Below are 27,688 nucleotides of genomic sequence, written 5' to 3'. Positions count from 1 at the left end.
AATGACCCGGGAGCCCGATGACCCGGGGCTGGATCCCAGGACCCTGGGATCATGACCTGAGTCTGAAGCAGATACTTAACCACCTGAGCCACCTGGGCACCCCTATGTTTGAAATACTATATAGATAAGAGTTTTTGTACAGAGCGGCTGAACATTGTCAATTTGGGTTTCCTGTGAGACTGGAGTTTTATTTCCAAGGCCAGTGGAAAATGCTCTGGAGTCACCTTCTCAGACTTGTTCTTCATGTGACATATTTTAATATTTTGTTATATCTGCATGGTAATAGATATCTGGAAACAGAGCTGCTATGATTCTAATGCCTTATAATTCCCTGAGTTTGTGTTAAAATATTAAATATAAATGTTGTTATATTAAATATAAAATGTTATGAAATTATATAAGAATAGTGTCTTAAACTGCAGTTTGGTAATATGAATGTTTTGGCCTTTATCTTTTGATAGTGATTTTGGTCAACTCGCAGTTGAATTACTAGAACAGTCCTTCAGACAGGATGAAACCATGGCTATGAAATTGCTCACTTATGAACTGAAAAACTGGAGTAATTCCACCTGCCTCAAGTTAGCAGTTTCTTCAAGACTTAGACCTTTTGTAGCTCACACCTGTACACAAATGTTGTTATCTGATATGTGGATGGGAAGGCTGAATATGAGGAAAAATTCCTGGTACAAGGTATACCTTAGAAACAGTTACATCTAGTGTGTGATTAGATAAAAAGAACAGAGGGATTAGCCCAGATATATAGTAAAATGCCTTGATTTATGAGGGTGGTGGGGACAGCAGTGTTGGCATTTTATCTCAAGGGGCATGAAATGGCTTCTTTTTTCCTTCTGTTCTTCACTCTGAATCCTTTTCCGGTATGGTGTATAATTATTGCCCCTCTCTAAGCTAGAAGCATGAGGGCAACAAAGGAAGTATTGGTGTTTACAGCCCTGAGCAGCAATGAAAAAAAGTTCCTTCTTTATGAAAAGATGATTTCCAAATTCTAAAATTGAGAACTGTCTACTAACTTAATAATTTGTTACCTTTTTCTTAAATAATTACATGAATTAGTTTTTATGGTTAAGAATTTGGATAAAATGTTGACTGATACTTTTGGTTTCATCATACTGAGAGATACTACTTTAAACTTTCCTTTTCATTATCTTATATCTTAAATAAGGTACAGAGATGTAGAGGCAGAAATCAGGCAAGTGGTTTAACCATTGTAAGTAGATAACAAATACTGATCCTCTAATAAAAATAATGGTGAAAGATTAACCAATAGAAACCCTGATACACAATTACAATTTTTTTGTGCTTTAGGATTATGCAGGTAATAACGTAAAATTTTACAAATAAATCTGTTTATAGAGGCACAAGCTGAGTAATCATGTTACGACATGGAACAGTTGCAAAGAGTTTTAGGATAAAATTATGTACATAACTTCATAAGGCTTGAATTTTATTTAAACAAAAATTATTTTCTGAACAAATAATTAGTAAATCTTTTCTGTATCCTCATATCATAGTACCTAAATGTTTTGTCACTCCTTAAAACAATTCAACCTGGGCCTCTTTAAATATAATAATCAAGTATAAAAATGAAGTTTTTGGTTTTTCCCCTATACTAACAGGGGCAGATTGGCTAACTAATAATCAAAGATATTTAATACCTTTTTATTCTTTTTATTCTTGAAGGTAATTTTAAAATATAAACTTACATGTTTCTAAAATTTTTAGGTCATATTAAGCATTTTAGTTCCACCTGCCATATTAATGCTAGAATATAAAACAAAGGCTGAGATGTCTCATATTCCACAATCTCAAGATGCCCATCAAATGACAATGGAAGATAGTGAAAACAACTTTCAAAACATAGCAGAAGAGATTCCCATGGTAAGGAGGAAAAATATTTTTAAGTAAATATAAACATTTTGTGAATAAATATGATAACTGTTATTTCTATTTTAGGAAGTGTTTAAAGAAGTAAGAATATTGGACAGTAATGAAGGAAAAAATGAAATGGAGATACAAATAAAATCAAAAAAACTTCCCATTACAAGAAAGTTTTATGCCTTTTATCATGCGCCAATTGTAAAATTCTGGTTTAATACGGTATGTTGTATGTTTTCTAAGTTGTACGAGCAGAATATTTTTAAAGGATAAGCTTTAAGGTACCTTAGGTCTAAAGTCCCTATTTATCTTGATATAACTTAGATCACTGACAAGCCATTTTCCACTTAAAAGAGCATAAATTTAACTTAATTTTATTCCATTTGCCATCATATAGAATGATAAATGCTAACAAATCTTAATTCTGATTGGAACTAGAAATAGATTAAACAAAAATGCAGTAACCATATGTCTTTATACGCAGGTATCAAACACAAATCAAATCTACCAAAAACATTGCTAAAGATTAACCAGAATAGATATGGGTACATCTTTGTGCTTTAGGATTTTGCAGAGTATGTATAAAATTTTTGAAATGAACCTTTTTGCAGTGTTAATTTGAAGGTAAAAAGTAATCTAGATCATATAGTTTATCAGTGGTATAATAGCTTATTTCCTTAATCATATTATGGTATATGTTTTATTATCTGACACATAATTGGCTTATCTCTTGCTTTGTGGGAGAACAGTTTTATCTCCCAGATCAAAGAGTATTACAGTCCATGGCGGATGGACTCACCTCAAGAAACAGATGAGATTAGCCTCAGCTTTTAACCATGGGTTGAATGAATGAATTTTTATTCCCCTTCCCAGAAAAATTCTGAAGTTGTTTATCTTGTTACTGTTTTGTTGTTTTTCGTTTTCGTCACATTTACATTCATGTGAGTGACTCTTTAAAAATGGACAACCTTGGGGCGCCTGGGTGGCTCAGTTGGTTAAGCATCTGCTTTCGGCTCAGGTCATGATCTCAGGCTCCTGGGTTCGAGTCCCATGTCAGGCTCCCTGCTCAGTGGAGCATCTGCTTCTCTCTCTCTCCCTCTGCCTCTACCCTGGCTTGCGCATGCGCGCTCTCTCTCTCTCTCTCTCTCTCTCTCTCTCTTGCTCACTCACTCTCAAATAAATAAATAAAATGTTTTTTTTTTAAAAAATGGACAACCCTGATGGCCAAATAGAAATTTCTCTTTTCTTTCCTCATTTATTGGAGTTTACTGCCCAGCCCTGCCATAGCTTAAATCAAGAACGTGGCTTGTTTTAACGCTGGTAGAGGCAAGGAGAATGAAGAGAGGATTCTTAGATACAATTGTCCAAGGGTGAACGAGTCTGGGTTTTCCTCTGAAACGAAATAACTCTTCAGATGTTGTTATACATAGATCTTATATAATATCTTTTTTGTTGAGAGTATCAAAGGTGGTATGTTCCTTTACCTAGGGAAAAATGCTTTTCATATTTGTTTTCATTTCTTGGGATTCAACCTCAATGACTAGGAGTTAGGAAAATAACAGTTGTCTTTCCTGGGAATAGTATTTGGTTCGGGGAAGGAGGAAGTAGGTAGTATGTGTTTCTTGATGATGATGGTGATGAAGTTCTATAGTATATTTAATATGATACTTTAGGAATAGTATAAGTTAAATGGAATTATATGAACTATGCTGAGAACATAAATCTACTATAAAATTCTTCCTATGGGGAATACTAGAAAGTCATCAAAGTTCTAGAACACCATAGTTATACTCTTGGAACCATTTATGTTTTGATTGATAAATGCAGTGTTTGCAATGAAGTTACTTCTAAAACTTTTCTTAAATAATTTATTTATTTATTTATTTGAGAGAGAGAGAGAGAGAGAGAGAGAGCGCACACATGAACCAGGGGAGGGGTAGAGGGTGAGGGAAGACTCTACACTAAGCGTGGAGCTAAATGTGGGGCTCAGTCTCACGACCCTGAGATCATGACCTGAGCCAAAACCAAGAACCAAGAGCTGGATGCTTAAACTGACTGAGCCGCCCAGGCACCCCTAAAACTGTTTTAATGATTAAGCTTGGAGATAGTTCACAGGGGTTCATTTTAGTCTCTCTTCTGTATGTTGGATTGAAAATTTTGAGAAGATTTTATCTTGTAATTAATATTATTCATACTTTGTGTTTTTCATTAGTTGGCATACTTAGGATTTCTGATGCTTTATACATTTGTGGTTCTTGTACAAATGGAACGATTACCTTCAGTTCAAGAATGGATTGTTATTGCTTATATTTTTACCTATGCTATTGAGAAAGTCCGTGAGGTATGTCTGTAGTTTCTCCTACCAGTAACTTACTGTATATATGGAGGGTGTTTGGTTTGGTTTTCTATATGTATGTGGGTATGTGTATCTGTTACTCTTAATCAGTATAAAAGTGTACTGTATTGCCCACTGAATTGTCATTTAGATTTAGATTCCTGTGTCTATCACAGTTTTCAGTTTAAATTATAAATTTTCTAACATCTTGATTTTAAAAAAATATTTTTCCTTAAATAAATGTTTATACTTTTTATTCAAACTATTAACTACATAAATATAGTTTTATAACACACTGACTTAAATACTTCTGGATTATTTCATGTCTGTGCTTTAGATTTAGAGAATACATTATGTGGCAAAAACAAATGAAAGCATTGTACTTCCCTTCCACTTAGGTGTCATAGGAATTTATCTTCTTAAATATTTTATTATGCATTTTTAATTCCTTTGAGTGCCATGGTTTGTATGTTTATGAAATCTGTTGTTTTACCAACATGTTTGAAAAAATTAAATTGTTAAATGATAAAGTTGTAAATAATTTTTTAAATGCATATTCATAAAAACTGTACAAGGATTCATTAGATTGTAATAACTGGTTGCCTCTAGTGGGAAGGGAAGTTAATTGGCTAAGGAAGAAGAATGGAAGAGAGACTTTTCAGTACTTATTTTTATATACACTTATGATTTTGAAGCTATAAATGTATTACCATTCCCCACAAAAGAGAAATTTTAAAATTCTTTTAAAAAATTTATTTATTTGAAAGAGAGCACGAGTGGTGGGGAGGGACAGAGGGAGAGAAACTCAAGCAGACTACCAGCTGAGTGCGGAGCCCAACAAGGGGCTTGATCTCATTACCCTGAGATCATGACTTGAGCCAGAATCAAGATTCTGCCACTCAACCGACTGAGCCATCCAGGCAATGCAAATTTTATTTTTTATATTCAATAGAAGAGATGAGTACGGGTACTTAAACCATCGAGTTGTTTGCTTTCTATAAATAAGACACCTTTGGGAAGATCCTATCAGGATATCCTGTTGTTTCAATGAAAAATAAAACAACTTTCAGAAGTATCTCACTTTCTAGAGAACTCTGTTCTAATTTAAGATTTTCAGCTTCTTAGTAGAATGACCTTGGTTGACTAGGTCATTTATTTGTGGGTATTTATATACATATATGGAAGGAGGATAAGAAGTATGTGTCTCTGATATCTTACTGAATTGTTTCAGTGATCAAACACATCATCAAAGCCCAAATAAACATACTTTGATAAATACCAAATGACAAATACTATATAATTTATTTATATATGAGATCTAAGCAACAAAACAAAAGCAGAAACAGACCTGTAAATACAGAGGACAAAGTGATTGTGGGGAAGGAGGGGAGGAGAGATGGGCAAAATGGGTAAAGGGGAGTGGGTAGCACAGGCTTCTAGTTATGGAATGAATAAGTTCTAGGGATGAAAGGTATAGCACAAGGAATATATAGTCAGTGGTATTGTAATAGCATTGTATGGTAACAGATGGTAGCTACACTTGTGAGCAGAGCATAATATATAGAGTTGTTGAATCACTATGTTGTATACCTGAAACTAATATAATGTGTGTTAACTGTACTTCAGTTTTAAAAAATAACTTTGAGGGGCTCCTGGGTGGCTCAGTCAGTTAAAGTGTCTGCCTTTGGCTCAGTTCATCTGGGATCAAGCCCCAAGTTGGGCTCCCTGCTTGGTGGGGAGTCTGCTTCTCCCTCTCCCTCCCCCACCATGGTCTCTCTCTCTTTTAAATAAAATCTTGAAAAAATACAAAAATACTTTGAAATATTAAAAAAATACATAAAATTCTACTGTGATACTATAATTGAATGTAATATATGTTTTAATAGGAAGAAATCGATTACTTAAACAGTTCAATTAGATTTTTTTCTTTCTTTTTTTTTAACCCGTAGATCTTTATGTCTGAAGCTGGAAAAATAAGCCAGAAGATTAAAGTGTGGTTTAGTGATTACTTCAATATCAGTGATACAATTGCCATAATTTCTTTCTTCATTGGATTTGGACTAAGATTTGGAGCAAAATGGAACTTTGAGAATGCATATGATAATCATGTTTTTGTTGCTGGAAGATTAATTTACTGTCTTAACATAATATTTTGGTATGTGCGTTTGCTAGATTTTCTAGCTGTAAATCAACAGGCAGGACCTTATGTAATGATGATTGGAAAAATGGTAAGTTGAGAGGCATCTGATAATACTCATGGGTTTATTGATATTTTTTCTTGAAATCATAAAAACCTGTCATTACATAGTTTTATTTGAACTAGAGAATGTTATTTCTTCAAATTGGCCAATCCTCAGGATATTAATTTTTGAAGAAAATATGTGATAGGATAAGATTAAGAAAACCATATTTTATTTGTTTTATCTAAAATGTTTTGATTTTTAAATGCTACTTTCTAGGGCTAGTTGAGGTCAGAATGAAAAAATACAAGTTTGTTTTAGCTACTGTTTGTGATGTTATTTTCATCTTTACTAACTCTACCCTAGTCATCTGGCACCTGCAGCAATCTAGTAAAATCTGTTTATTCACAACCACTGTGGCCTGTCTTAGTCTACATTGTAGCTAGAGTAATTTCAAAATGCATTTCTGAGTATGTTACTTCCCTACTTAAAAAATTTTTCTAATGCTTTCACATTACCCCTAGAGATCACTATACTTAATGAATTCCGTAAGTCCTGCCCAGTTCGTTGCTTTTAATTTTCCAATAGAACCAGCTTCCTTGCTTTCCTTTAAAGTGTCCTCTCTCAGCCATTTTTTTCACCTCTTATCTATGCTAGCTAGAGTCATACAGGCCCGTCCCTATTTTTTTAACATAACCCCTACCAGGGTACCATAGCTCCTGTTCTTTCTGCCAGGAATGACTGTCCTCATCTACACTCATATCCTTAGCTCTTTGGATTACATACAGATCACATCTCCAACATAATTTTTGTTTTGGGGGAAGTTTTTTTGGTCTTTTCCCACTAGATCAAGTTTATTTGCTACAAAGTTTTATGGGACCCATGTTCCTCCTCTATAGAATATTTATCTCTGTGTCTAACCATATTTTAAACTATATTCTTACTGGATTATTTATGTACTTCTCCAGACTGAACTCTTTGGAGTGTAGGCACCTTCTTTGGTTTTGGTCACCTTTATATCTCTAGTACTTACCATAGCGGCTGTCACATAGTAGATTCTCCTTAGTTACTATTGCTGGCTGGATGGATAAAACCATTACAAGTAGGAAAAGAAGACATAAAAATGCTGAACATTCATTGTATTTTAATAGATTGATTCTCTTAATTTTACATGCTTAGCAGCAGATTATAAATTTTAAAATCTATAATCTTCTACCAAGTAGCTTTTAATGTTTATTTTATTTTTTTTTTAAGATTTTGTTTATTTGACAGAGACACAGCGAGAGAGGGAACACAAGCAGGGAGAGTGGGAGAGGGAGAAGCAGGCTTCCCGCTGAGCAGGGAGCCTGATGTGGGACTCGATCCCAGGACCCTGGGATCATGACCTGAGCTAAAGGCAGACGCTCAATGACTGAGCCACCCAGGCGCCCCTATGCAAAATAGTATAACAATTTTTAGGATAGTGCCTCTGAACTTTGTGAAATTACATTTCTCCTTTTTGATTTTACCAGTCCTGTAGTTATTTTAAATAATTTTATAATCTAGTTTGGAGCTTGTCCTACATAAGTATTCTAGGAGATTATATATGGTGTTAGTAAATAGTCCTTGTGGTTTATTGATGAAATTAATGAGTAGGGGATGTAGGGACTCATGGGAAGAGATAAATCTGTGGATGGTTTTATTAAAGCAGTGGGATATGATCTGTTCTTTGAAAGCTTAAGATAGATAGGAGTAAAAAGGCACAACCTGACTGGAACTTCTTTTATGATAAGGAGTTGGTTAGTTATCAAATTGGATAAAAGGGCATAGCCTGATTTACATAACATTGAAAACTGGGACCTTAGAGAAGAAAAATATAGGGGAAACCATTGAAGAGTCTCCCCTCCACCAAATTTGATTTTTCTTTTCCCTAAGAAGAATAAGTTGACATTTCTTTATCTTTCCTTACCATTTCAGATAGACTTTTGAATGCATGGATGCTGAAAGCAGCTAGTCAGATTATTTGTTAGATGATGATTTTCAGCCAGTGGGGACAGACTGAAAAAGTCTCACAAGTGTTTCTCTTGCTCAGCTCCAATTCCCCACACTAATTTTGTTCCATTATTATGTATTTGCAAGATAATGCTAGCTAAACAGTACTACCTGTGGTTTATGTCTTTGGGTTCCTCTTTCCTCCCATCTTCACTGATTCAAACTATTTTTTAAAGTTCCAGTTAGAACATCTTTTCCTGATATAATATGTCCAATATCTTGCTCTTTCCTACAAGTTTAACCAACTGGCAAGTTTTGTTTTTTAAATGTAGATGTCAGGTTTAATGTGCAATTCCTTATGCATTGACCTGAAAAATCTAAGGTGTGTTGTCCTACTTCTGCCATAAATTGCTTTCAGTTTCCAGTGGTCAAAAAGGCAGACACTATTGTATTATTGTTTTGTAAAAGTAACATTTCCTTTCTTATTCTAAAATTATTATTCATTGTAGAAAATTTTAGTAAATAAATACAAACTACTATCCAGAGACATCCACTGTTAACAGTGTGATGTATACTTTTTCCATCCTTCAAGACATACAGGAATATGTGCTTGTGTGTTAAACTCCACACAAATAATTGTATATAATAGCTTTATCAAAGTAGGCTCATTATATGTGCTGTTTCTCAATTCTTTTTAAAGATCTGCCCCCTTTTAATAAATATAAAAATCTATTCCTAGAGTTTCTGAAATCCTTTTCCTTAATTGTGGAAAATCTTTGTCTTCTAAATTAAATTTACCTTCTAAATAATCCCACTAGCTCATAGGATTATGAGCATTATGAAAATAAGATTTTTTAAAGTTTTCTAAATATAAAGTTTAATTATTTGCTTTTTGAGACTACACATTCCCCTCCAGGAGAATGTGTCCTCTATTTCCCCAGTCGAGAATTACTGGTTTACTGTTTGTCATATCAAAGAAGTGTTCATTATTCATCCATTTTGTATTCTTTCATAAAGTGGTAGTGTTTCCAGGAAAAGTTAGGGGATTTAAAGCTTGTAGGGAAGAATTGGTTTTAGCCTAAAATTTTAGCATGCAAATAGGTGCTCCAGTTTTCGTTGCCTACCAGATTAGTGACTTAGTGGTATCAGGTTAATGTAATGGTAGTATACAGTAAATTGGAGGTATAGGAAATACAGAAGTGAACAGCCATAATAATAAAAGATGGAAATCGGAAAAATAGGGGGAAGCCAAGAGAAAGAAATAGAAGCTGTCTGGATTTTCATCTGAATCTTGCCTCTCACATGCTCTCAGCACTCCTGCCAATTCTCTCATCCAAGTTCTGAGGAGCTTGAATATATATTTCATTTTCTTCTTTATCTGTGATTTTTAGAACTACCCTCCACGAGGAGTATTTATGTCTTTCCCCTCTTCAACCAGTCATTTTTCACATCATTATCTGTTTCTCCTAGTGCCGTTTTCCCTTTCTACCCCCTTTAGAACTTTCAAAATGGTTGATATTCTAATTATCCGTTTAAACTAGGTGCTGCAAAGTGTAAGAAATCCTTCATTAAAGTATATACCTTTAAATAATGAATAAAGGAGATGAATTTTATGGTAGTAGGTTCCTGGAGTAACTTAACATTGTTTCTTTTATCATTGTGTATCTATTATGTGCTATGCACTATACTAACCTGAAACTACAAAGATGAATAAAACATGGTCCAGAGCCTCATAGAACTCACAGTTTAGTACATAATACAAGCATGTGAACAGATAGATAGCTACAGAAAGATAAACTTATGTGAAGACTGATGAGATAGTACCTAATTCTGTCATAAAGGCTTTCACAAAAAATACGGTATTTGAAAGTTTGGCAAATAGGAACTTTTCCTGAGCAGGGAATTTCTTATCAGAGAAAAAAGCTTTGTAAAGTTTGAAGATATAAAAGATGAAAATAGAAGAAATACTCCTCACCGTTGATATCATTAATAAAGATCACACTTAACGAAAATTGCATGGTAAATTTTAACCTTTTCCCACTCGCTCCATGTATCTGTACATTCAAGCTAGAAATCCTCATTTTAGATATGCGAAAATGGGATATTTAAATATTTTTAATTAATTAAATTTAGATCAGCTATAAGGAAGGTTGTCAAATAGGCTTTATGTGAAAGGCATGAAATCCAGAGACCTCTATGAATCATCAGTCATAGACTGAATAATTTTAGGATACCTCAGTACAAATTTGAGTATGGTTTTGAATTTTTGACTTGGCCTTTTCCTTAATTACAGATAAATATTTGGGATTCCATAATTCAAATGTCATGAATAATGTATTGATGATTTGCCCTTTAAAATCTTTCATCCCAAGATTTTGTTGAAAATCTTGTTATTGAAAACATACCCTCAAGGCATTATTTGACTGTTTTACAAGTAAGAAAACAGTCTTGGACAGTATTAGGACTCTTCGATTGCAAGTCACAGAGACTCAACTCTAATTTAAAAAGGAAATTTATTGGCAGATGTGTAAGAATTTTAAAGATGAAGGATCAAGTCTAAATTATTACATATAAATCAATATTTTGTAATTTAAAAAATAAAAAAACCCAGACTTACTGTCCTCTTTAGCTTTCACATTCCTGCCTTCCATTTTTACTCACTATATATTCATTTGAAAAATATATGCAAATGTCATAATTTTTTTAGGTTATTTTATTGCAATTACTGATTTTTTAGGTTGGTTTATTGCAGTTGTTGGTACAGATTTATTGTAAATGTAGTCTACCTTGATCTGTGTGTGTTTTCCACTAGTAGATTATTTGTGGATGAATACTACATTGTTGGAGTGAGACAACATTCACTTTTTTAAGTATAAATGCTGAGCACTCGTACCCCTAATTAAGTGGATAGAAATTAAAGTCCTGTTATAGGATTTTACTTCACTCTTAGATTTCTTGAGTAATGATTTCAAAATTCACATTGTGACTTAATAAAAATTATTTTTCATTGATTTATTAGGTGATAGCCCAATTAGGATTTTTTCACCTTTGTTGAAATTAAAGAATTGCAGACTACCTGATTTGTGAAAGGAATTTTTAACCAGTTAATTGGTGTCACTTATTTTTTCAACACCCATGCTGATAATTCCAGTTTGTTTTATTTAGCTCCTAGAGGTTTTCACAGTCCAGGTTAAGGGACCATGGTATAGGGTTCAAGATGGGTGAGAAGAATGCCTTTTTGTGTATGAAGTGGGCAAAGGACAGTTATCAAAGGGAGGTAGAAAAGTGAGTCTGAACCTCCAGTACAACAACACAACAGTTTTAGGAAAGAGCACATAACGGAAATTGATTCCCTGAATCTGCCCATGTGTCTATACCTCTTTAAATCTTCATGGACTCAAGATAGGCCGACTCCAGTTGGAACCAGTGATATGGTTCATTACATAGAATGTGCCCCTTTTAATATTGATTGCTGTTGATTTATTATCATATCAAAGAGATGGAAAAAGATATTTCATATTGAATATTCTAAAAACTGGGCACCCAAATTTACAAAGGGAAAGTCTTTAGTACTGATGTACTTAAGTACTTAAGTACTAAGATAGTACTATCTTAAGGGGACAAAAATTGCATTGGATGTTTCAAATCATATTTGGCAGTTTGTACTAGATTATTTTCTTCTTTGATAATTGCTGTTTACATGCACAAAGTTTTTATTTGCTTTGTATTTGATATTTTAGTTATATGTGATCTTTTTGTTTTCCTAATATTTGTTGAATTGGTGTAATTATAATGAAGTTATTTACATTTAGAGACAAAAAAAAAAAAAAGAATGTGCCCCTGACCTATCTAGCCTCACAGATCAATTTTTATGTAATCTCCTTGATGTTAAGGTTTATGTAGTGATGAGATTTTCCTGAATGCTAATACTAGGAGTAAAAGAAAACTCAGAGATTCTAGTTATTTATTAGAACATTAGAACTATTTTAAGATTAAAAAATTGTCATTGTTTTTAAATTCCCATGTATTTTAACAGTGTTCATTTTTTAACAGGTAGCCAATATGTTCTACATTGTAGTGATTATGGCTCTTGTATTACTTAGTTTTGGTGTTCCCAGAAAGGCAATACTTTATCCTCGTGAAGCACCGTCTTGGACTCTTGCTAAAGATATAGTTTTTCATCCATACTGGATGATTTTTGGTGAAGTTTATGCATATGAAATTGATGGTAAGGGTTTATGTTTACAAATTCATCTTTTGGTTATTTTGTTTTGAAGTCAGACTTGCATTACCGTAGTATTACATATTTTCACAAGTCAAACTATTATTACCAACCTAAGCCCTCCCAAAATACATTCGTTAATAAGCCCAGAAAAAAACCTATAAAAATTAATCAAAAAAAGTATTTTAGAATTTTTTCAGCCACAAATGGAAATTTGGCCTGACCCGACTTATACAATAAAGATATTTATTAGCTCATGTAACACAGAGTTAGAGGTAGAGTGGTCTTTGCAGTTTGTTAATTCATAGTTAAGGACACCTGTTCATTTTCATTCCACTGCTTTGTAATCAGTGTGTGATTGATACAGGTCTCCCTTATGATTAGAAGACTGTCATTAGCAATGGGAGGAAAAGAGAGAGTGTTTTCCATGGTTCTCTTAAGGGTGAAAAGTCCTTTTCCCAAAAGCCTTCTATTGAACCTGTTCCTTAAATCTCATTAGCTCAAATTGGCTTCAGCCTGCTTATGAAACAGTTGGGGCAAGGGTAATAGGATTACATTGATTAGATCAATTATGGTAGGTTGGATAAACAAAATTCAACTGTGGAACACATTTTCTGCGTATGGTAATAATTTTTAAATTGTTTTAGCTAATGAGGCTAGATAATTTGTGAACATAGGTGATGCTGCTGACTTTCAGGGACGTTCTACTGACGTCCACATTTGCATTTTAGAATCTTTATTTGGTTAGTTTGCTCTTGATCTCTTTTGCAGTTTCCTGTCTTTACTCTTCCCTCACCCCACACCTGTGTTGCTCCCTACCCACCTTTTTATAGGTGAGTAGGTCAGGGGATGGCTACATACTGGTCTTTAATTGTTATCAGATGTTGCTTAAAACTGAGGTTTTACCAGCCTGGTCAAACTTTGTGTTCAATGCTTTCCTGTTCGGTGCCATTTTCAGGTTTTCATTTTCTGCTCTTTTTCCAGTGTGGCTCTAGATTAGTTGTTATAAAGCATTGGATATAGCTTTTTAGTCTCCTTTATTCTCTTTCTTGGGTATTTGCTACATCAAACAAATCTGAATAGAGTGGAAATTGATTGATAAAGCTTTTTAAGATCGAAAGAACCTTGTGCATTCATTTGCCTGTGAAACAATTTGAAAGGAATGATATAGCCATTGAGTGTTTTAATGGTGTATATGTTTTTAAACGATTACTAAAGAAATGCTAATTGTATTGTAAGCATTTACATAAAACTTGTCACTAATTCATGATTATTTAATTCTAATCTTTTCCCTATTTAAATTGTTTTGCTTATTAATTCTTTAATACTCTGGTGGGTACTAAAGCTCTTCTCTTCCTTTTTTTCGGTTTAGCTGTGTTTTGGCTTCAGAAACATTCCTGGTGGGGTTAATGAAAAGCAAGGAATTCAGACCTAATCATTGTATATTTGAGAGGCACTTCAACCACTATTTCAACCCTCTGGTGACCTAATAAGATAAACTCAGTAATTTTTATATTTGTAAATTTACTGCGAGTTTACCATACCTTTTTTTTTTTTAAGATTATTTGGAGAGAGAGAGAGAGCACAGGCAGGGAGAGTGGCAGAGGGAGAGGGAGAAGCAGGCTCCCCACTGAGCAGGGAGCCCGATGTGGGGTTCGATTCCAGGATCCTGGGATCATGACCTGAGCCGAAGGCAGATGTTTAACCGACTGAGCCACCCAGGCGCCCCTACCATACTTTACTTTATTTATTTATTTGACAGAGACAGACAGCGAGAGAGGGAACACAAGCAGGGGGAGGGGGAGTGGGAGAGGGAGAAGCAGACTTCCCGCTGAGCAGGGAACCCGATGCGGGGCTCCATCCCAGGACAGGACCCTGGGATCATGACCTGAGCTGAAGGCAGCCGCTTAACCTCCTGAGCCACCCAGGCGCCCCCATTCTCTTTTATACTTCAGTTATTTTTCTTACAGTAATGATATAATGTGGCTGAATCTGAAAATTTTATTCTATTTAATGTTCCTCAGGCTAAACCCTGCCTTGAAGTGCAGACATAACACAGAACTACATACCTCCTCATCTGGAATAGAGTGGTAGAACAGATACCCATATCCCTCACAAAATTTTTCTTTTTAAAGATTTTATTTATTTATTTGATAGAGAGCACAAGTAGGCAGAGTGGCAGGCAGAGGGAGAGGGAGAAGCATGCTCTCCGCTGAGCAGGGAGCCGGACGTGGGGCTCGATCTCAGGACCCTGGGATCATGACCTGAGCCGAAGGCAGCCGCTTAACCGACTGAGCCACCCAGGCACCCCCCAAATTTTTCTGTGTTGGAGTATTTTTAAGTTTTATTCCAAGTGCTTGCCCAGAAGCTCTTCTGAAACAGATTAGTACATAATTGAAACTTCCTTCAAACAAATACTAATTAAAAATAGTTAACTGGTATAGAAACCAATTGCACTGTAATTTAAAATTTAAATTAAAAAAATGGTTACTAGTGTGATTACTGTATCTAATTTTTGTTCTTCTTTTCAAAGTGTGTGCAAATGATTCCACTATCTCTCAAATCTGTGGTCCTGGAACATGGTTGACTCCATTTCTTCAAGCAGTCTACCTCTTTGTACAGTATATCATTATGGTCAATCTTCTTATTGCATTTTTCAAGTAAGAATTTTATTCAGTTGCTTAATGAGATTTTAACATAAAATTCTCATTTTGAAGGAAATACACAAAATTTCCAATCTAAAGATTTTATTGAAGCTTAAACTACTAAAATTATCTTTGAAAATTACAAATAAGAAGGCATGCTTTTTCAAATCAAATGAGACTTTGAGACTTAATTATCTTTCAACATGCAGTTCTTTTATAAATTTAACCTTTATTTGGGATTTTTACTAAGTTGCCAAGGAATACACATGTTCAGTATATAAAACAGAAAGGCAAGTAGAAAATTCATCCATAATCTCATTAATTAATTTTGGTGTACATCTTTCTCTTGTTTATTATGAATATATATGAACCATTTTTTCTCTTCAAAAATAATGTTATTATATTTTGTATACTGTTTTAAACTAAACAAAACATGAATATTATTCCACATTAATAAATACCTCTCTCCAGTTTATTTTTAATGCCTACCTGGTATTCCATGATATAGACCTTAATTTTTCAACCAATATGTTACATTGTTCAATTAGATTGTTTATAATTTTTTGTTCCCCAAAACCATGTTATGGTTAAATTTTTGATCATTCCTTAATTATGTCGTCCTTAGATTGTTTTCCTAAAAGTAGAACTGTTCAGTATATGCATTTTAAGGACTTTATGCATTTAAGCTAAAGTAGGCCTTATCCCCAAATCTCTGCCAACACTAGGTATTGTTATCTTTAATGGTTGCTAATTTGATAGTACATAAAAGTATCTTGTTTTTATATGCACTTATTTTGTTGCTACTAAGATTGAATATTTTCTTATACTTTTGTTATTTATATGTAACTTTAAAATCTTAAGATCATATTTTCTGGTCATTTTTCTGGGAGTTTGTAATTAAGACCCTCAGCAATACCAAACTTGTGCCTTATACTTACTGAATATATTTTTTTCCAGTTTCTCATTTGCCTTTTTAGTCTTGTGTACAGTGGAGGAGTCTTTTGGATTCTTGTTTAGAACAGAATTGCAGTAAAATCTTTATTATTTAAAACTTTATCATGTGATTTAGCTGTGTTTTATTTTTATTGTTATTCAAGCAATGTGTATTTACAAGTGAAGGCAATTTCCAATATTGTATGGAAGTACCAACGGTATCATTTTATTATGGCTTATCATGAGAAACCTGTTCTGCCTCCACCACTTATCATTCTCAGCCATATAGTTTCTCTGTTTTGCTGCATATGTAAAAGAAGAAAAAAAGATAAGACTTCAGATGGACCAAGTAAGTAAAATACATTAAGGGAAATGTTTCTATTTTATCACTTATCAGTATTACCCTGAAGGTTAAGTATTAATTTTACTCAGAAGATGTAATTGGTTAATGTTACTATAAAAAACTTTTGTTGAATTTGCCTGAACATAAAGGAATTTTGAGTATATTATGGTATCTGTAAAAGTGAATTTAGTATTAAACTTCTTTTTGAATATGGTATGTCAGTTTGTTTTTGTTAAAATGGTAATGTAAACCATGACATTTTCTGTTCTACAAACCATTTTGCTGCTCTGTAAACAACACTTGTAGTTTATTCTGTATGCTGCATGAGACTAATCATCATATCAAACTGTGCTTAAAATTTTACAGTGGCTTTCTGTTCTACCAAATTGGTTCTTAAATTCCTCTACCTGGATAAATGAGGGAGAGGTGTAAAGAGAGTACAGGGGAAGAGTGTTCTATAGGAAAAGGAAGTTAGAAGAGGAAGAGATACCTAAAACTGTTCTCCTGAGGAAGAAAAAATGGAAATATTTGTCCAGTGCTTTAGAAACACTACAGTAAAAAGAGAAAAAAACTACAGATGGATATAGTCGTATGAACCCTAAATAATTCAGAAGACTCCTGAGCTATAAATTGATATCTTGATAGTCTTCATTGATTTTTTTTTTCTTTTCCTTCTTTAGAACTTTTTTTAACAGAAGAAGATCAAAAGAAACTACATGACTTTGAAGAACAGTGTGTTGAGATGTATTTTAATGAAAAAGATGACAAATTCCATTCTGGGAGTGAAGAGAGAATTCGTGTCACCTTTGAAAGGTTCAGAATTTCTTTAATTGTAATTGATTATACATCACAGTGGATTCTCTTATGTCATTGTTCAATTTATGATTGTCAAAATAAGTGAGCTTAGTAATAGTTGTATATATCGGAAGACATTTCAGTTCTGATATTTAGTGTTAAGTCACTAAGTCAGTTTCTTATTATTTTTTAACATTTGTTACAGAGGAAGAAGAATTAATGTTCTTTATCAGTCAGTGGAGAGAAGTGAAACTATATTTTAAAGCATTGCTTGTTTGTTTTTTCTCTAATGGCTTTGCTACATTCTGGAAGCAGATAGTATAGTTATAATGGTGTACTATACATTATATATTATAAGAGTGTACTAATACATCTCTGTATATGTAGCTTTATATACTTTTTTGTGTGTGTTAACTTTGATGAGGGGAAATTGTAATAATAAAAATATTTTTTGAAATCTTGATTTTTATTATAATAGAATCAGTACCGGACCCTTCTTAAACATCAGGTGTGCCTTTTATAAATAAATAATCATTTTATTTTATAGCTGAGCTTGTTTGAGTGCATGTAAAATTTCTTTTTACCATTGTCATTTATTGAGATTACAAAAAGAATCTCTAAAACATTAATTTTTAACATTTTTAAAAAGCCTGTGTTTCCCCTACAGGGTGGAGCAGATGTGCATTCAAATTAAAGAAGTTGGAGATCGTGTCAACTATATAAAAAGATCATTACAGTCATTAGATTCTCAAATTGGCCATTTGCAAGATCTTTCAGCCCTGACTGTAGATACATTAAAAACACTCACTGCCCAGAAAGCTTCGGAAGCTAGCAAAGTTCACAATGAAATCACACGAGAATTGAGCATTTCCAAACATTTGGCTCAAAACCTTATTGACGATGGTCCTGTAAGACCTTCTGTATGGAAAAAGCACAGTGTTGTAAATACACTTAGCTCCTCTCTTCCTCAAGGTGGTCTTGAAAGTACTAATCCTTTTCTTTGTAATCTTTTTATGAAAGATGAGAAAGATCCCCAGTGTAACATATTTGGTCAGGATTTACCTGTAATACCCCAGAGAAAAGAATTCAGTTTCCCAGAGGCTGGTTCCTCTTGTGGTGCCTTATTCCCAAGTGCTGTTTCTCCTCCAGAACTGCGACAGAGAATACACGGGGCAGAAATGTTAAAAATGTTCAGTAAAAATAAAAAATTAGGCAGTTCTTCTAATAGCATACCACACCTGTCATCCCCACCAACCAAATTTTTTGTTAGTACACCTTCCCAGCCCAGTTGTAAAAACCACTTAGAAACTGTAACCAAAGATCAGGGAATTGTTTGCTCTAAAGCTGCAGAAGGAGATAATGTAGAATTTGGAGCATTTGTAGGTAAGTTTGGCAAACTAATATTTGTATATCAGTATAATTTTTTTATTAAATTATCATCTTAGAAATAAAATAAATAGCTAATAAAACTGTGCACTTATGTGATAAGTGGGCTTCGTTTCGTAGAATATAGTTCTAAAATTTTTAAAGGATTCGAGTGGGGGAAATAGGTTGAATTGAGCTGTAATAGTTCTATTGGCACATACCTCTTTGGTGAATTTACTATAATAAGTTTGTATATAAAACTTATTTGGGCTCTTCCTTTTGATTTTGAGAATCTTCTATTGAATTTGGTTAACTTGTTGAAAGAACCTGAGTGATTCATAAATACTAGATACTTGGTGAATAATAGAAAGGTACAGGGGAGGCTAGATAGAAAAAAACTGGAAAAGAGCAGTGTCTTCTAAATTGGGTGACCATATAATTTTTCATCTCAACCAGTACCCTTTTGATAGTGAAAGGGTACACTAATAATTACAATTAGGCTAATAGGGAAAGCCAGGACTCACTGTACCCAGAGGAGAGCATTTCAGAAAGGAATGATTCATTCTTATACTTCAGATAGCTAAAGTAAAATAAGGACTGAAAATATATTTATTTTGGCAATGATAAATTAATGGCCTTGGTGGAATCTGTTTCAGGGAAGTGGTTAAGGGAGAACCCAGATTATATTGCAGTCAAGTGTGAATGGGAGGAGAGAATATAAGGAGTAGGCCTTGGGGGGGCAGCTCTACAGGTCACTATGAAGGTAAAAAGAAAGAAAGAACTTACACTGTCGTTTGTTTATTTGTTTTGTCTTTAATGATGGGGGAGACCTAAGCATATTTTAATGTTGATAGTGTGCCATATGGAAGGAAAAGATGAAGAGAGAATACTTCATAGAGCTCACTAGGTCTCTAGTATTTGGGAGAATATAGTGTTCTAACAGTCTTCCTGTTACATTAGTAAAGATTAAAGTATTTAACAAAGAGTTCTTAGAAAACAACTTGGGTTGTTTGTGGGCATGACCAGAGTGTTCTGAGGCCCTCTGTCTCTTCAGGTTTGAATTTTTCCATCAGGTGGCTTCCTAACCTTTGTCTTAACACTCGTTTGAGCCTTCCCAGCTTAGAAATTTACCTAATCATGGAACATATATGGAGATTGGTCAGAGAATATGGTATGTCCACGTAATCTCCACATTGAGGCCAACCCTGTAAGTTATCTAGGTATTGCGCATATGATCTCTACTGCTAGGCTATGTGCAGGTCACTGTGGATTTATAGAGACAACTTTTCTGCATAAAATCTATCCCAATTTATTTTTTAAAAGTACATTTTAGTCTGTATGTTAGTATGTTGCCACTGGGATGGATATGTATAGATACCTACATATTTATCTCTGCATACGATTTGTGTGTGTGTAGTGGATATATTATATATGTGTTAAATATGTAATTTTATATTTTATGAATAGTAAAAGTAATTGCTTCCCTTTTTTCTTTTTAAATTTCAAGCAATTCATATCACATGTTGGATTCTTTGAGGAGGCCTTTGGCTTTCACTGTTACTGTAAAGTGAACTACTCATCTTCTCTAGCTTCTTGACAGATTTTTTTGTATATATCAAAAGATCTACAGGAAACTTCAGAGCCATCAAAACTACTTAAAAAACAACATAAATCACTTGTTTATGTAGACTTTAGGCAATGACATTTTGATAAGAAAAAATAAATATTTTTTGTTATAATTTTTTCTCTTTAAGGACACAGAGATAGCATAGATTATTTGCAGAAGTTTAAAGAAACATCAAACAAAATAAAAGAAATAATATCCGTAAGTAAATCCTTATAACAGCACAATTCAATCTTATTTTGCTATTTGGGGGTTTAGTTCAAATTAGAATTAAACATTTCAATAAAAATGCAATTTTAGGGGTGCCTGGGTGGCTCAGTCATTAAGCGTCTGCCTTCGGTCAGGTCATGATCCTGGGGTCCTGGGGATCGAGCCCTGCATCGGGCTCCCTGCTCAGCGGGAAGCCTGCTTCTCCCTCTCCCACACCCCCTGCTTGTGTTCCCTCTCTCGCTGTGTCTCTCTCTGTCAAATAAATCTTTAAAAAAAAAAATGCAATTTTAGCAGAGCCCATCATCAACATGATTATCCCAAATATTTAAAGCTATACACCATTTAAAAAGAAGAAATAGGGTGCCTGGGTGGCTCAGTTGTTTAAGCATCTGCCTTCAGCTCAGGTCATGATCCCTGGGTCCTGGGATTGAGTCCCACATTGGGCTCTCTGCTCAGCGGGGAGTCGGTTTCTCCCTCTCACTCTCCCTTTGTGATCCCCACCTTGCTCTCTCTCTCTCTCTCTCTCAAATAAATAAATAAAATCCTTAAAAATATATATATGAAAAAAATCTGCAGTTGGCTTGCATTTTTTTAATTGATGAAAATAAAAAAAAACACCTATTTAATATTTCTCTTTTTAAAAATGTTTCTTACATTTCTCCTTGACGAAATACTGAGCTGAACTCTTTCCCAGGCCAAAAAGTTTATTAGAACATAACCTTGTCTGTCAAGGAACCTGTAGCCAAGCAGTAAAAAGCTGAATATGCCAGTAACTACAATATAATGTGCAGGTGTAAGATATTCAATAAATGTTTGCTAAATAAATTTTTAAATGTATAGAACAATGAATGAAAAGTATTTCTTAACTGTTGCTTTCATAAATACCTGTAATGATAGTCTTAATATGAGGGAAAGGAACCAGTAGGGAAACCTTTTTTTTTTTTTTTTTAGGTCGTATGTCTTGTTTTATCTTTGAGTTTCTTACAAGGAGGGAGAGCTGACTGGGAATTATAATTTAAAAAGCAAGAAAACATAAATGGAGTGAAATTGAGCATTTAGATGATAAGGATAAAAAGTATAGCTTTTTTCAGATAGGAAGAGTGACAAAAGAAATGGTCGCACAGATGTTTTGAGTTGGAAAGAAAGAATGCTAAAACTCTTCTCTGACTTATCATTTAAGAATCTGTGTTTCATTGTATGTAAATTATGCAAAACAGTTTTAAAATTAAAAGGGATAAAAAGTAATCTGGGGAGTTCATTTTTCTGGTGGAAAGCACAGTGGACTACATGAGAAAGAGAAGGTTTAAGGTAACCATTGTGTGAAGTTATTAAGGAGTCAAGAAAACCAAGAATATGATTTCTCACCTATAGAGTTGAAATAGCATGAATTTTTTACTAGCCATATCAGCATTTGAATTTTAACCAGGAAAACTGAAGGCTGGGAATGGATATGGGGAAAGTGAATCTTGGGAGTGATTCTGACTTCAGAGGATTGGCATGACATTACAGTAAAAGATTAGAACTGCTAACTAATTGGAAATCTTAAGAGTTGTCAAACTCAGAAGTTAGAACCTCAAATTCACCATCTTCTTGCCAAGCAGACTGTTTCTCCTTCTGTATTTCCAGCCTCTGTTAATAACATCAACATTGTAGTTTACCAGGGCAAAACTGCATTCCTACTTCTCTCTCCCATTTAACAACCAAGTCTAACTCATTTTGCTTCTTAAATATTTTTTTAGTATCTCTGCTTCTCTCAGTCCTCAGTAACAATTACAGTTACCCTGACTTAGGGTGTCATTTTCTAATATGTATTTCATTGAACTTTTAAAATGTCTCTACAAGTGTCACAATGGCAGTTGAAAGAATTGTATCAGCACATTCTTGTGGCATCATTTTGCTATAATGAAGCACTTGATGTACATAGGAAGTCATTTAGGATAAATGGACATTCCTTAATGGGAAAGGGTATACGTCAAGGTTTCCCCACAGATTTTGGCTTTTATTTTATTTTATTTTTTTTTAAAGATTTTATTTTTATTTATTTGAGAGAGAGAGAATGAGAGATAGAGAGCACAAGAGGGAAGAGGCAGACTCCCTGCTGAGCAGGGAGCCCGATGCGGGACTTGATCCCGGGACTCCAGGATCATGACCTGAGCCGAAGGCAGTCGCTTAACTAACTGAGCCACCCAGGCGCCCCAGATTTTGGCTTTTAAAAATAAACCTATGAAATGAACTTAAAGCCAGGTCTATGCTAAAAATTTTTAAGTGGGCAGGTAACTTCCTGGTAAAAGTAAGAAGAAATTACAAGTTTCTGTGAGTAGGCAGAAAACTGGTGGCTGTGTTTTGAATTAAACAGTTTTGAGTAATTTACTTGGAGAAAAAGAACTTCCCAGAAAAATGCACATATACAAAATTTTATCTATTAAGGTATAAGGAGTTTTACAAATACCTTGAAGCCCATCATCAATCCTGCACTGGAATTTCTGTCATAGATGGTTCTAATAAAACTGGTGTGTCACTGCATCAAAGAGTATATATCAAGGAAAGCACTTAAATAAAACAAATAAGAAATAGCTAAAACTGGTTCTAAAAACTAAAATCAGAAAGGAAATTGGAGTTGCATTGTGACTACAGATAAAAGGTTAGCACTCTCACTTGGGTATTTCAATCAGCTGTATTTGAAGAGTGCAGAGCATCAAAGGTAGAAAAGCTTCATTTTCTTGAGATATAAACTAAATTTACTTAATAAAAGTAATAGCTTATTGTAGTAACAGTTTAAAACTCATTGTTTCTGAGAGGTGGTAGAGGTTTGGGAATATTTTAAAGTTGCATAATAGTGTGTGACCTGTTTATAGTTGAAAAGAGAAAATAATGTGAATGTATTGGATTGTCCCCACATTAATTTAATGCAGTCTGTTAGATCATCTGGGATAATGTTTAGATAAAAAGAAGAAAGGAAGGGAGAACTAGACTTTGCTATACAAACAACTTATATAATCAGTAAGAAAGCTACCCAGATATCCCTTCTTCCCCATAAAAACCACTCCTCCACCCTCCAAACTGTTACAATGTCAGTGTATAAAATAGCTTTTTGTTTTTTAGGTGAATTGGTAAATGTTTTATTATTTTCCCCACAGTTTTTCATATTTTCCCCCAATTTTTATAAAGTTGTATCACTATGAAAAAGGATTCATTCAGATGGATTTGTGAACAATGGATTTATGAACAAGCAAGTAGGATATTTTGATGCAGTTTTTTTAGATTGTCATTAAAGAAAATTTATGACCTGTAATGTTCTCTTTGGTGTCCAGGTAGATTAAAGCATGTTGAACTAAATAGATACAGAGACTTTTATACTACCTAGAACAATTATTTGAAATTCAGTTTAATTGTTTTTAAATTGTGTATTTGTACAATATGCAGAATGATGTTCCTTCTGAAAACACTTGGAAACATTTGAGTTCTCATGCTGGATTTACTGAATGTCGCAAAACTTCTGTTCCTCTTCATTCAGAACAAGGTAATTTTTGACTACGTGAATTATGTTACCAAACATGCTTATTTAAGCTTTAAATGTATTTTATGTGTGCCACACACCTGAACAGTGAATATTTCAAGAGTCAGAAAATGACGATTCTGGTCCATCATTGTTTTAAGCTTGAATAAAACACATAATCCTAATTTTTTTTTAACAAATTGTTTAGTATCTAAAGATGAAATATAAAGCCTTGATTTTTACGAATCCGCTGATTTTAACTTTTACAAGTAAATCTGTGTTTGAATCTATATAGTCATTTAGTTAACATATTTTTCTAATTTAACTTTTATAAAAATAGCTAATACTTTTATTTGGTTCAGAATTGAAATACAAACACATACAAGCAGTTTGAAAATAAGTCTCTCTCTCATTCCAGCCCCACATGTAACCACTTATTTTTATTTATCCTCTAGAGTTTCACGTCGTATATGTCAGTAGTCTTTTCTTCCTCGCATTTTTACACAGAAAGTAACATACCTACATGTTGTTCTGCACCTTTAATTTTTCACTGGAGAATTAAAAGGCCTGGGGATGTTTTCATATCATGCTTTTTTACGAGTCAGAGTTACACATGCATACAAATTTATTATTATTCAGCTATTCATTAGTGTGCATATAACCTTTATAAGGTTCCTTAAGAAAAACATCATGACCATGTCCACCTGACCATCATTTCTCCTTTCATTCTCTTTTGGTATAGAGCAGTATCAAGTTGGATGTATTCCAGGAGTGCAAATTGGTTTAACATTAACATAAAAAATATAATTGATAAGGGGTACCTGGCTGGCTCAGTCATTAAAGCGTATGACTCTTGATCTTGGGGTTGTGAGTTCAAGCCCCATGTTGGGTGTAGAGCTCACTTAAAATATATATATATATATATAAAGTATGTATAATTGATGCAGGATAGTAACGGATTAGAGGAGAAAAATCATTTGATCATTTCGGTAGCTGCAGAAAAGGCATTTGATGAAATTCTGCATCCATTCATGATTAAAACTCCTAGCAAAGTTAGAATGAGGTTTCCTTAATCTGGATTAAGGGTATCTGCAAAAAGTTATCAAAAGTATCATATTTCATAATGATATATTGAAAGCCAAATGGGGAATCAAGGCAGGGATTCTGGCTGTTATCACTTCTATGTAACATTCTAGCTGGAGAAATAAAAGTAAGAAAAAGAAATGGTAGAAAGATTAGGAGGGAAGAAATAAAACTCATTTTCAGTAACATGGATGTTATTTCTAAAGTTAGCATGCTTCTACTTTTGCATCCTCATATTTCAGTTTTAGACATTCTCATATTTCAGTATTGACCTCCCATTAGGGCAAGGATTGAATTCTTCCTTCCCTCTCTCTGTTCCCCAAACAGCGCGCGCACACACACACACACACATCACATGTGCACACATGTACATATACTACACGCACATTTACTCTTTCCCACCAATATAGTCCAGTTATAATTTTGGCTAGATCAACACTAGATTCTCTGCTATCTAACTACATTTTTTCAAGATACTCGGATACATAATGCATTCTGTCAGTTTAATTATCTTGAAAAAGTTTTGCCCAGACTCTTCTAATATACTTCAATCTGGCGTTTTGGCCTCTACACTTGGAACACAAATTTTGTTCTAAGATTCTACATCACCATTCATTCTGAGGTTTTTCTTTATTGTATCATAAATGGGAATTCTAAGTTACTTTAGAATTTAACATTCTGACTTTTTAAAATAGGCTTAATTCTACAATTTATTTAGGATAAAAAAAACCAAGGGTGCCTAGGTGGCTCAGTTGGTTAAGCGACTGCCTTCGGCTCAGGTCATGATCCTGGAGTCCCGGGATCGAGTCCCACATCGGGCTTCCTGCTCAGCAGGGAGTCAGCTTCTCCCTCTGACCCTCTTCCCTCTCGTGCTTTCTATCTCTCAAATAAAATCTTAAAAAAAAAAAAATCTTTAAAAAAAAAAGCCAAGGTATGATAAAGATGGCATCTTAAATCACAGGAGGAAAGATGAACTATTTTTTCCGTTACTGTTAAAATGATGTATGTATAAGATTATTAATTGCAGTGTTGTAATGGCAGGAGATTGAAATCCTACCAAATGTCCATCTGTAGGAGTTTGGTTATTATTCTCTACAGTTATTGTATACCCATAGTATGAAGTTCAGTATAGCATCAAAATAGAATAGAGACATTTTCTGTGTACCGATAATGGAAAGATCTCCAAGCTTAAAGTTTAAAAACTTAACAACAGAAAACCCCCCAAATATATAATACGTGTTATCCTACCATATATATTCATGGTAGGATATATAAGAAATTTGGGAATAGGAAGAGTAAGACTTTTTCCTTCCCACTCTTTTATTTCTTACTGCCTTTTTACAAAAATAAATTGAATAATTTATTTGTCAAGAGACCTCTGGGCCTCATGTAACTCTTATCTTCAGCAGTGTTGGGGAGAGGATAAATTACCTTGTGGAAGTTTACACTATGTATAGAAACACTTTGTGTTTGGTTAGTTGATTCCAAAAAATTTTTTGTTGTATCACTTATGTTTTAAATTTTTCTTTAAGTGGAAAGTAGCAGTAGAAGGCCATCTACCGAAGAAACTCATGAAGTAGATTCCAAAGCAGCTTTACTACCGGTTTGTACATTTCAATTAAACAAATGCATATTTTAAAATACATATTTATTTAGGTATATATGTGTGTATTTTTTTAATAATTTTATGTTTTTCATCATGATAAATGTAGTCTTTAATCCCCACCCCCTGTTTATCCCAAACCATCTTCCCTCTTCCTAAACCATCAGTTATTCTCTGTAGTTAAAAGTCTTGGTTTGTCTCAGAGTGTTTTTGTTTTTGTTTTTTTCCTTTGCTCATTTTGTTTCTTAATTCCACATATGAGTAGTCATATGGTATGTGTCTTTTCTCTAACTTATTTCACTTAGCATTATACTCTCCAGCTCTATCCATGTTGTTGCAAATGGCAAGGTTTTATTCTTTTTTATGGCTAAATAATATTCTATTATATATATATATATATATATATATATATATGTATTCTTTATTCATCTATCACTGGACACTGGGCAGCTTCCATTGTTTGGGTATTATAAATAATGCTGCAGTAAACATAGGAGTGCATAAATTCCTTGAATTAGTGTTTTGTATTTTTGGCTAAATACCCAGTAGTGCAGTTACTACATGACAGGGTAGTTCTGTTTTTAACTTTTTGAGGAACCTCCATACTGTCGTCCACAGTGTCTGTGTCAGTTTACATTCTCACCAGCAGTGCAAGAGAGTTCTTTTTTCTCCACATTTTCGCCAACACTTGTTTCTTAGGTTTTTGATTTTTGGCCATGCTGACAGATGTGAGGTAATACCTCATTGTAGTTTTGATTTGCATTTCCCTGGTGATGAGTGATGTTGAGCATCTTTTCATGTGTCTGTTGGCCATCTGTATGTCTTTGGAGAAATGTCTGTTCATGTCTTCTGCGCATTTGGATTGGATTATTTGTTTTGGGGGTATTGAGTTGTATAAGTTCCATATATATTTTGGATACTAACCCTTTATTAGTTATGTCATTTGCAAATATATTCTCCCATTTCATAGGTTGCCTTATAGTTTTGTTG

The 27,688-nt window shown here is 33.9% G+C and overlaps 1 protein-coding gene across 1 annotated transcript in view; it reads left to right on the top strand.

Moving 5' to 3' along the window:
• The window catches only part of TRPM7 (transient receptor potential cation channel subfamily M member 7), a 118,720-nt gene that overhangs the window by 70,374 nt on the left and 20,658 nt on the right, over positions 1 to 27,688 (top strand). The window contains exons 17-29 of the mRNA XM_088024788.1: positions 462 to 690; positions 1,741 to 1,896; positions 1,972 to 2,115; positions 4,106 to 4,234; positions 6,178 to 6,456; positions 12,433 to 12,607; positions 15,135 to 15,261; positions 16,344 to 16,528; positions 17,203 to 17,335; positions 17,985 to 18,700; positions 20,437 to 20,507; positions 23,940 to 24,036; positions 26,628 to 26,698. Of these exons, the coding sequence (XP_087880914.1) occupies positions 462 to 690; positions 1,741 to 1,896; positions 1,972 to 2,115; positions 4,106 to 4,234; positions 6,178 to 6,456; positions 12,433 to 12,607; positions 15,135 to 15,261; positions 16,344 to 16,528; positions 17,203 to 17,335; positions 17,985 to 18,700; positions 20,437 to 20,507; positions 23,940 to 24,036; positions 26,628 to 26,698 (2,512 nt within the window). The remainder of the gene's footprint in view (positions 1 to 461; positions 691 to 1,740; positions 1,897 to 1,971; positions 2,116 to 4,105; positions 4,235 to 6,177; positions 6,457 to 12,432; positions 12,608 to 15,134; positions 15,262 to 16,343; positions 16,529 to 17,202; positions 17,336 to 17,984; positions 18,701 to 20,436; positions 20,508 to 23,939; positions 24,037 to 26,627; positions 26,699 to 27,688) is intronic.

This window comes from Eumetopias jubatus, unplaced genomic scaffold, assembly GCF_037043125.1.
Source record: "Eumetopias jubatus isolate StellerSeaLion01/CBP00866 unplaced genomic scaffold, mEumJub1_p1.0 scaffold_7, whole genome shotgun sequence".
In the NCBI taxonomy this organism is placed as follows: Eukaryota; Metazoa; Chordata; class Mammalia; order Carnivora; family Otariidae; genus Eumetopias; species Eumetopias jubatus.
This window is presented reverse-complemented; position numbering and strand designations above follow the sequence as displayed.